Genomic DNA, 11,295 nt, shown 5'->3' on the forward strand with positions numbered 1-11,295 from the left:
TTTATACCCTTAGGGGAATCACTGGGAAAGAGGGGGTTCCTCGATAAATCATTAAATGGAAGGGTTGGACGATCACTTTTTCAAAGGCAATATATTGCAGATATGTATTATAATCCTTTAACCCCAGCGGATGTACAATATTATGAAGATGATTTTGAGGATGATAACGATGAAGAAATGGATGATGAATCAGCAACAGAAGATGGTGTTGATGATACGAACAGTGATGTGGATAGCATCACAAATACGGAGAAAGAGTCGGTATATGAAAAATTATACACCTCTACATCAAATAATATGTTCTTAAAAAAATACAAAGAATTAAAATTGGGGGAAATAAAAGATATGGATAGTGATAGATCAGTTATATCAAAAGCTATGAATTTTATTAAAAAGTTAAACATACACGTAGAATTAGAACTGTTAGACATTCTGAGCGGTAGCAATTATCACAACCCTTTTACGATTAGAATAAAAAGTAATAGGATAAAATTTTTGAATGCCATGTATAAATGTAAAGTATTTTCCCCAGTAATAATTGGAGCACTTCTTACATTATCTTTATTATTTATTCATAGCAAACTTGCTTTCATAGCGTGGGGTGCAACTATTTTATTCATAGTATATTTATTAGCTAAAGTATGGAAATGCGAAAATATAATTCTCCAGGCGAAAGGTAACCCAAAATTATAAAAAATTTTAAGGTTAATTATATATTGAAAGGTGTCAATTTGCGTTATAGAAAATATTTTTTTGTGTATTAACTGAATATGCTAATGTATAGTGCCTAAGGGGGGATACAAACAAGGAACAACGCAAACGTGCTTTTACGACTAATCTGCGGAGGGAGATTTACGTTTTGAATATATTGCAACATGAGCACGTTATTAATGATTTCCTGCCTTATCCCAATTAGACATGTATATTTGATTTTTATAAGTGTGTTCATATTTTTTAATGTTTTTTCCTTTTTCCTTTTTTTTTTAAGAAAATTTGTGCAAATTAGTACTATAATTTATTCTTTTTAGCTGATTCATGAAAATTCGATGGATATATATATGTATACTAATATATACATATATAGTGCATGATTTGAAATTTTTAATGTTTGAAAAATGTGTTCTTTGTTTTATTTACAAGAACTTATTTGAATTACCAACTTTTACATGTATTAATTTAAGTATAATGATTTATGACATAAATTTGTTAACAGAGAACAGCATTGTTTTCATTGTTATTGCATTTTTCTGTATAAACAATTGGTGCGTAATGGGAATCGTGAGGAAGGAGAGGCATATGGATAATTCCGCATGTTGCAACGTATGTATATATGTGTGTGTTTCTTAAAAAGGAGGACGGCAGTTATTTTACAACCTGATATTGTAGAAAAATGATCACTGTAAAATTACAATATATTGAGAACAGGTTTTTATAGATTTAACAATTTATTCAGCTTTCCTAAATTTTTATCTTCTTTGTTCGTATGGGCTATGCGTGCACAGATACTTCATATAAGCCCTGGTTTTATTTGCTACTTTTTAATCGCAAAAGGACGTTCTTCCCCATAGTTATAAATATAAAGTTGTCACATACATGTGATCTAAGGCGCATATGCGCATCCGTACGTATATACACACATATGAACAGTAGGGTAACATATGGTATGTATATTTTGCTGCCGTGCCTTTGGAGCATATGGATCTGTGCTATCTCTGACCTAACTAATGCTATAAAAGGTCTGCGAAGTAAATACCAGGAGAAACCCTGCCCTACATCATGTTTCTGCTGATTGGTTATTTAATTTTAGAATCCAGAAATTTTCATATTATTAACGAAACATGCTACTTTGTGGGGCTCACCCTTTATAGACAAAAATATATTAAAAATGTTATAATTAAAGTTAGAATCTAAACTCTGCAGAATAGGAGGGAATTAGAGTGGCGAATAAGATTATTTTATTTCTAAATCTATCCATTTCTGAGGAAACCAGGAGTTGATTAGAAAAATAGAATAATGAGTTACGTTACAGAAAAATGAAAAGAACACCATTGCAAAAAGGTTAATACGTGGATAAGTCAATTTAAAAGCGACATCAACTGTTCGCTCCACAGATGTGATTCATTATCTGGTTACATTGTACATGATATATATATTATTTTAAAAAAAAATGTTGGACACAAATTAACAATTAACACATTTCTGATTAGGGAGGTTTCTCTATAAGCGTGATTAAGCTAATTATACATAACGCAAATAAAAAGCGGAAAAGGTGGCAAAATATCCCATTTATGAACTGATTTTTATAGATGTATTGGTAAACACTATTAAACGTCAAAAAGGGAAATACCCCTTTTGATAGTCAACAGCGATATATGCACCTACTTTTTTTTTTCGATGATATTCAAAGTGGACCTTTTAGAATATTAACATCGCCTTACGTTTTGGTTAAATGTGAAGCATCTTTTAAACATTCGTTTAAAATATAAAATGAGAAAAAGATGAAGAGAAGCGTAAAATTAAAGTGCACTATGTGAAAAGAGAAATAAAGGCTCAACTCAGGTTTCTAGATTTTTAAGTAATTAAAAATGTTATAGTATAAATATTAAAGTACGTCCTATATTTTAATATACACAACAATGATAAAGGTTTAAAAATAAGTTGGGAAACACGAAAATGGTTTGGAATTTTCCTAAAAGAAAGTTGCAATAAAGCATTTTTTTTTTAAATAATAATACTTGAAACGTTTGTTTTTTTTTTTTTTTTTTTATTTACTTTTTATAAGTGCAAATTTTCAATAAAATTTTTTAAGTTGAAACGCATTAATTAGACAGTGTCAATATTTATAGTCAACTATAAATTTATATACTAGCCAAGGCAAACTTACGAAAAGTTATTAAATGAAATAAGACCGGTGAATGTAGAAACTCTTCTATATTTTTTCACTTTTTCTAATTAAAGGAAATATTTTAGCGTAAACATTTTTATATGTAGACCACAATTTTACCAATTGGCAAAGGAAAAATTAAAGTGAATTATATTCTTCTTTTGGAATTTAAGAAACTGAGAAAAAAATCCATATAAAAAAGGCAAAACAATTCAAAAAAAGATGGCAAACTAATGAGTTATAATTCTGTCTAGTACAATATATGGTATGTCTTTTATATATACTACTACGTAAAAATGTTTTGGTTGCTTCGAATATTATGGATAAGCGCTATTTTGCATTCGGATAAAAGATTGTGGATGATTTTGTGATTTCTTTGAGATGTTTTTAAAAAAAAAAAAAAAGCAGACAAAAAGAAAAAAGTAAAGAAAATATTATTTAACTAATTTGCAAATAAAAAATTCATATTAATGTGTACATTTCTCATAAAATTAACTTTAGCAAAATTATGCATTAGGATAAAGTTGATACAACTGTAATTCTTTTAAAATAAAATTATGGTAAAATTATTAGTCATCACAAAAAATAAACAAAGAAAAATATATTCTTCATTTTCCTATAATATATATCAAAATAAAAATGTGCCCTTTTTTTTATATAATTCCGGCTAATTTACGAATTTGACTTATTTATTTTTATTTTATTTATGTATAAAATATGAATATAAATATGATATACGTTATTGTAGAAAATCAGTGAACTATTTTTTGAGTTCATGTATAAAGATGTTATATACTTGGTACAATTTTTGCCGTTTTTTAAAGAGGGGAAGTTTTCTTCTTATTTGATAATTGCAACTCCTGTAGATAGATATTTACAAGTGTTCATAATATTTAAATTAAATCACGCGTATAGATACATAAACAAATATATATGCATATATATATTTATTAGTTCATAGTAAAACAAAAACAAAAATAAGAGTTTTATTCTATTTGCGTACGAAATAACGCGTAAAACGGCATATATATATTTTAAATAAAAGATATATTATTCTGTTTTGCCATTATTTCATATAATGGGTACCGCGACATTTTGTCATTATATTTTTTATTATAAGAAAATTTTCATTTTAACATAATCCTAGAAACATTGTAGTAACGCTACATGCATTTGCATTTTAAATGCATTTTTAAAAATTTTGCATTATTCTCATATTTTCCTTTTTTTTTTTTTTTTTAATATACATGTTGTACGGGCTTATGCTGCAATTTTTTACATGTTATATATTTAGCAAATTTACCCATGTTTTAAGAAAAAACCAAGAAAATTTTATTTTCTTTAAAAGGACTTGTTATTAAATTAAAGATATAATCATATATTATAACTAAATGGTTAATAATAAATTTTGTGTTGGGATTTTTCATTATGGAATTATTGAACAAAACTACATTTTATTTTTATTTATTGTTTCATGTACTCCAAAAAAATTCTAATTAACAAATTGGTCGATATCAGAAATAGAAAAATTAAAAATTATTTGTCTTCTATTATATATTTTCAATTTTCAAAATAGTTTCTATTTAAATAACGTTGTAGCGTTTTTTTTTTCCAATGGCAACAACAATATTGTATGTTATAGAGTTACGATTAAAAAAAAACTTATGGTAGGTAGCAGCCGCATACAAAATAAGAAAAAAAAGGGTTCCAGGATTTTATTTTTACTATATCTCTCATGTATTAAATTATATATTTATTTATTGTTCTTTGCAACATTTTTTTTAAATCTTTTAGTATGTACAGAATATAATATTTTTTATTTATATAGGAAGAATAATTTAAAAAAAATGAAATTCAAATTAGTATAATTAATATTTTATTTTATGTTTATTTGTTACGAGAAAAAAATTATTTAATAATAAAAGCTTGTATGCTATTTTTAGAAATAAAGTATACCAATTTTTTTGTATTTTATTGAAAAGAAGTTGTATTTTTTCTTTTTTCGGTATTTGGGAATATGTTCTACAAAATAAAAATATGTTGTTGCATTAACATATAACTAACGATTTTATGTGCTATATATTATTACATATTATTAATACACTTCAGTTACCTATTTTAAAAATTAATTTAATTTGTGTACATTTTTTTTGCTATTGTTATTATTTGTGGAAGGGAAATTTTTTTATATTTAAAATTACTAGTTCCTTTCAGCTTACGTTAATTAGAATTTAAATATATCTTATGTGTTATATGTTATGTGTTTATATTTAGTTAATGAAATCTACAATAAAAATGTTTATAAATCTAAAAAAGTAAAAAATGACCAAGAAAAGATACAATCCTAAGACGATTGAAAATTATCGAAGAAACTATCATATAGATAATAATTTATTTGTTGAGAATGAATCAGAATCTCTAACGGGGTGCCATATGGGTGATCAAGTAAATAAGTTCTTTTGTTTTTTTGTTAAGACGTGCACATTTATTGTTTTAGCATCAACATGGCAAAATTCCTATAAGGTAAGCCAAACATAAGATTTTTCCTATTAACAGTTGTTATATGTCGTTTCAACCCATTTATGTGTACGTGTATATACATGTCTATATATTTATATATACATGCATGTATGCTGTGCACCTTATAAACGAACCTTCGCGTGAACGTTATAAAACAAATCATGTGTTCATTTTTCGCACATTTAACATGGTAAATTTTTTCTCCAATTTTTATAGACGCATGCTGCCTCAACCTTTCGTGAATCATGGGTTAACAGAGGGAGCCTAAATGCATTAGGTGTAAGGTCGAGCAGAGTGTTAATTGGAGATGCAAATATAAGTATTGAACCCAATTATGAACTTTTTGATGACAGAGAAGAAGATGGGCTAAGGGAAAATTACCATTCTCCTAAAAAACATCTACATGAAATATTTCTCGATAGCAATTTTCAAAAACATTTAGATGATTCAATAAACAATAATAGATGTGTGCGAAAGGATAACATGCAAGCTAGTGAAAACGGTAATAATGACAGAAGTATGACGAGGGAGTCATTTGATTCGTTAAGTTTTGATAACGATTTTAATCAATCAAATGAGACTCCAAATGATCAAAATCAGTTAGAAATGAGGTCCGACGCCATGCAAGATTACATTAACGTTAAAGAAGACATTGATGACAAAGAAATGGATGAGAGTTTTGTAAATAGTTGCATTTATCTAGAAAATGATAGCAGAAATGCTAATAATAAAGGACTTAATCCAAATTATAATTCTTTGATGAATGATAAGGAATCATCCGGTTCAGCAAATGTTGACAAGGAAGATAGCTCAAGTAGCCCAGGAGCTGGTGACAATATTTCTTCAAAACGATTGGAAGCTTTAAATAATGACAATAACTTTAAAGAAAATTGTGATGAAACAGAACTCGATGAAGATTTTGAAATGAATTATTCATCATTACAATTTGATAGCCATGAAAACAGGAAACTTGATAATTTTAAATCTAATGATAATGTGAACAATAATGTAGCTTTTGAAAAAATGAAGGATAGTAATAGCAGCTCAAGTAAACAATTTGATGTAGAAAGTGTTAATGTCAGTTTTGATGAATCTCACGATACGTTAAAACAGTACAGTGATTTTCAAGACAAAGTTAATAATATAAAAATCGATGATGATTTTAAGGGAGGATTTTACTCATTAAAACGAGCTAGTAATCTAAATGCGTCTTTTGGTAAAATCAAGGGTGACATTAATCGAAACCAGGGATTTAATAAAAATAATAATGTTCCTAGTGCTGCTAATTTTGAACAAAATTATGAAGAATTATCTAATAATGAAGATTCGGACATAAGACCTGATTCACTGAAGAATTACAACGATTTTATGGGAGAAGTTAATGCAGAAACACTTGATGATGACTTTGAAAAGGGATATATGGCATTAAATCCTGATGATGGCGTAAACACACAGGTGGAGCCACAAAGAGCAGATGCAAAGGAAGTTAATGAAATAGCTGATAAATTCCAAAATGAAGATAATTTGGGGAATATATTTGAAAAATATATGGGATATAACGAATTTAAGGAGTTACACAGTTTATTAATGCGTACTGTTAATATGGACAAGCATTTTGATAAAATTAATGATAATGATAATTATGGTAAAAAATATAATTCATTAATATTTGATGGAAGCGCTGCTCATAATCCACAGGACGAGCAAAATTCGGATGAAAATAGTGATCATCTTGATGAAAAAGATTCAGAGAAAACACTTAATGCATTGGAACATTATAATGCTTTTACGGGACAAGTGAATGGAGAAAAACTTGATGATGCTTTTGAAAATGAGTTTAATAGATTATGGGATCACGATATTTTTAAAAATGGGGAATATCCTTCAAAAGGTACTCCACAGAATGGCAAGAAAAAAAGTGGAAAAATGAATGGGGGAAATAATGCAAGCAGACGATTTGAGGGATCGAGAAGGGATCAGAACAATTATAATAACCCCGTTAATAGATCCCCAGTTGATGGTATAAATTATAACAACCGAAATAATATATATAGAAACAATAGAAGTGATCGTCAAATCCCATTGGATGTATTGATAAGCGAGCAAGATTATTCCTATGAATTTTTTGATATCTTTAACGGTATGAACAAATTTGGAAAGCAAATTGACCTATCAAAGCTTTACGAAAACAGTGATAACGAACAGTCATATGGATCGAAAAGTGAAGATGATGGAAACGACGATTGTGAATATGCAGGTGATGAATATGAAGATGAGCATGCTGAAGGCGAATATAAAAGGTATGATGAAAATAACAAACGAGATTATGATGCCCAAGGTGTTTACAGATATGATGATAATCGTATAAATGTATTAAAACAAGACGAAATTGCTAGGGAATCCCAAGAACTAGGAAAATATAACGATCGTACTGAAACAGTGACGACCGTGCTAGAAAGTACAGGAAATGCTATCGAACAATTCGACGGTACCTTAAAAGACAATGCTAGTATTAAGGAACAACTTAATGATGCAAAAAATTACCAAGATAACAAACAATTTGGTAAGTCAAAAGATGAAGAGCGAGTTAGCATCACATATGATGAATTGGATGATGACACCATTAGCTCTATATCTCACAAATCAGAGTATGATGACAAAAGAAGCTATGTAACTTATAAATCCAGACGAATTGATGAAACATACAACGGTGCAATTCATAAATCAAAAATGGCTGATGACCAAAGGAGCGATCTAACAAAAAAATTAAAAAGGATTGATGACAGAGATAGTGATATCCATGATCACTCAAAATATGGAGATAGAAATGGTGACAAAAATGATGACGGAAATGACGACAAAAGTGATGACGGAAATGACGACAAAAGTGATGACGGAAATGAAGACAAAAGTGATGACAAAGATAGCTTTATAGATGGTAGCTCCAAAAATGATGACTATACTAGTACTATATCCGATAACTCCATGGATGATAGAAATAAGAGAAATTCCCATACCTTTAAAAAGGATAACGCTAATTTCAAAAAGGTGACCACTGAAGCAATTAACACAGATAATGACCAGAATAAACTTTTGAATGCTATGCAACTTACTGAGGATTTTAAAAGAAAGTTTAATATTTTAAAAAATGCTGGTGCTACAGAGAAAAGATGCGACGCATTAAAACATTATGAGAGGTTTAAAAAGGAGATCCTTAATATACAACTTGAAAGAGATTTTGTGCATGGAGTTAATAGATTAAAGCCTCGTTGCAATAATAAAAAATTGTTATATGCATCAACAGAGGAATATGAAGACTCATGTGATTCATCAGAGGATGAAGATTATTCTGATAGTCAATCTGATAGATACACAAATGATGACGAGGATAAAACAAATTGTGATAATACCTTAATTGAGGACTATTCTGACAGCCAATCTGATAGATTAACTAATGATGATAGGAATAAAAAAGAGCCTAATATGGAAAAGGAGGATAACTATTCTGATGGTCAATCTGACAGATTAACGCATGATGATAGGAATAAGAAAGAGTCTAATATGGAAAAGAAGGATAACTATTCTGATAATCAATCCGATATATTAGGACGAAATAATAGAGATAAGAAAGAATTAGATAAGAAAAAAGGAGGTAAGTATTATGAAGACACCCATTCCATTCGTGATAATTATGATTCTAAAAGCCAATGTAGCGTATTAAAAAAGAAAAGCAGCCCTAAAAAAAGTTGTGATAAATCAAACATTGATACTGATTTCGATAATTCTAGAAGATCATTTGAACTTTCGAAAGATAATAAGCTGGTCAAGAAAAGATCTGAAAAATCAAAGGATGGTAGTGTTTGCTATGGTTCCAAGAAGTCACTTGGTGTAAGAAAAGATGGTAACATGGAAAAGAAAAATTTGGATAAAATAAACGACCACGATGATTATTATTATGGTTCTAAGCAGTCATTTGTTTCTTCAAAAGTAAATAATGATGTGTCTAATAAAACTTATGACAAATCACGCGATACTACTGATAAGTCTGAGACTAGGAGCTTATATAGTGTATTAAGTAGAAATAGATATAGGAACAGCCATGATAAACCAGGTGCTCCTTCTGACTATTATGGTTCAAAGGCTTCATTTAATGCATCCAAAGAAAATAAGATGGTTAAGAACATTTCTGATAAACCAAACGAGGTGTGCGATTCTGCAAAAGCATCAAATGTGTTAAAGAATACTGATTCGAGTTCAAAGAGAAGCGTTAATAAAATAAACAATGAAAAAAAGGGAAAAGGAAATGATAAAGTTGATTCCCATTCTGTGAAATCCTCACATTCATTAAAAGACAAACCCCAAGATAAAAACAAGTCATCTAATTCATTAAAATCAGATCACAGCAATTTAGATGATCTATATGACGAATTAGATGATGCTTACACCATGAATAAACGACATGAGGCATTAAAATACAATAAAGAAGACTTCTACAAGTTATATGATGATTTAAAATATGATGAAAAAGAATTTGATACACTTTATAAGGTAGTGGAAAGTTATGAAAAAGTTGATAAAAAGAAATCCAATAGATCAAGAGACAACGATAACAACTCTGTAAAATCAGATGAAGAATCAGAAAAGGATAATGATTCTTTGAAGTCTGCTTACACCTTCAAACGTAAAAGTTTTGCTCATAAAAAATCGGACTTATTAAAACGCAATGATAAAACTATGGAGATAGAGCAAACATTCAGACGTAGCGAACAAGATTTTATAAACCCTGATGAATTCAGACGTGATAGAAATTATAAAGATTCAAATGATAAAGAGAGAAATAATAGAGAAGACGATTATAGAGGAGATAATAATAGAAGAGATGATCGTAGAAGAGATGATCGTAGAAGAGATGATCGTAGAAGAGATGATCGTAGAAGGGATGATCGTAGAAGGGATGATCGTAGAAGAGATGATCGTAGAAAGGATGATCGTAGAAAGGATGATCGTATAAGAAATAATAATAGAAGATGGGACGATGATAAAGGAATGGACGATAATAGAAGAAATCATAATGTAAAAACTCGTAACAGAAGGAATGATATAGATGTTGACTATGAAAGGAGCTTAGGAAATATAAAAAGGAATAAAAAGAGCTTTATAAAAAAGGTATTTACAGAAAGAGATGAAAATGAACCTGTCAAATCAAGAATGTTTAATAAGAAAAGTTTATTCATAAAGACTTTAAAATTTATGCAAAAAATAGATTCCAAGTTTGAATTAGAAATAATAAAATCATTGAAAAGTTCAAAAAGGAGTGATACTTTCTTGATTAAGCCAGAAACGAAATTAAATAAATTTTTTTATTACGCCAAGAAATATAAAATACTTTTTCCAATTTTATTAACGTTACTATGTTTATTCATATTTTACGTAGCCAATTTATCAAATTTAGCCTTTGGTACTGTTTTCGTACTTCTCGGCATGATACTTTATTATAATACGAAATTATTAAAGTGTCGTGAAATGGGTAAACTGTTTAGATCTTTTAGCGAAAGCAACAAATTCGAAATAAGTTAGAATCACGAAGAAATGCTATGTTTAAAAGTCTTTAAATTTAATAACGTAGAAATGTAATTGAATTCAAAATTTCGTGCTTTCAAGAGAGGGTATATGTACATTCCTCTACATATATATAGGTGTACGTATTCGAGTAATACTTTATAAGATTTGGTACCATTTATATATATATTCTTTTTTATCTTATGTTTTTTGTAATTTAGTATACCCCTTTAATATAAATAGGCCATTTATATGTTGTTCATTTAAATTTATTATTGTTGCATATGGTTATTAATGGAAATACATGTTAAATGGTTTGTTTCGTCTGTATT

The 11,295-nt window shown here is 28.6% G+C and overlaps 2 protein-coding genes across 2 annotated transcripts; both read left to right on the top strand.

Moving 5' to 3' along the window:
• PCYB_063230 (hypothetical protein) lies at window positions 1-693 on the top strand (the record flags this gene model as incomplete). Its single annotated transcript, XM_004221490.1, has 1 exon — window positions 1-693. A coding segment is annotated over one exon (693 nt), but the record flags the coding sequence as incomplete, so codon positions are not given.
• Window positions 694-5,206: 4,513 nt separating this feature from the next.
• Window positions 5,207-10,981, top strand: PCYB_063240 (Pv-fam-d protein; the record flags this gene model as incomplete). The annotated part of the gene is made up of 2 exons (XM_004221491.1): window positions 5,207-5,329; window positions 5,621-10,981. The coding sequence occupies 2 exons, from the start codon at window positions 5,207-5,209 to the stop codon at window positions 10,979-10,981; spliced, it is 5,484 nt and encodes a 1,827-aa protein (XP_004221539.1).
• Between the last annotated feature and the right edge of the window lie 314 nt (window positions 10,982-11,295).

Source organism: Plasmodium cynomolgi, chromosome 6 (assembly GCF_000321355.1).
Source record: "Plasmodium cynomolgi strain B DNA, chromosome 6, whole genome shotgun sequence".
Taxonomy (NCBI): domain Eukaryota; phylum Apicomplexa; class Aconoidasida; order Haemosporida; family Plasmodiidae; genus Plasmodium; species Plasmodium cynomolgi.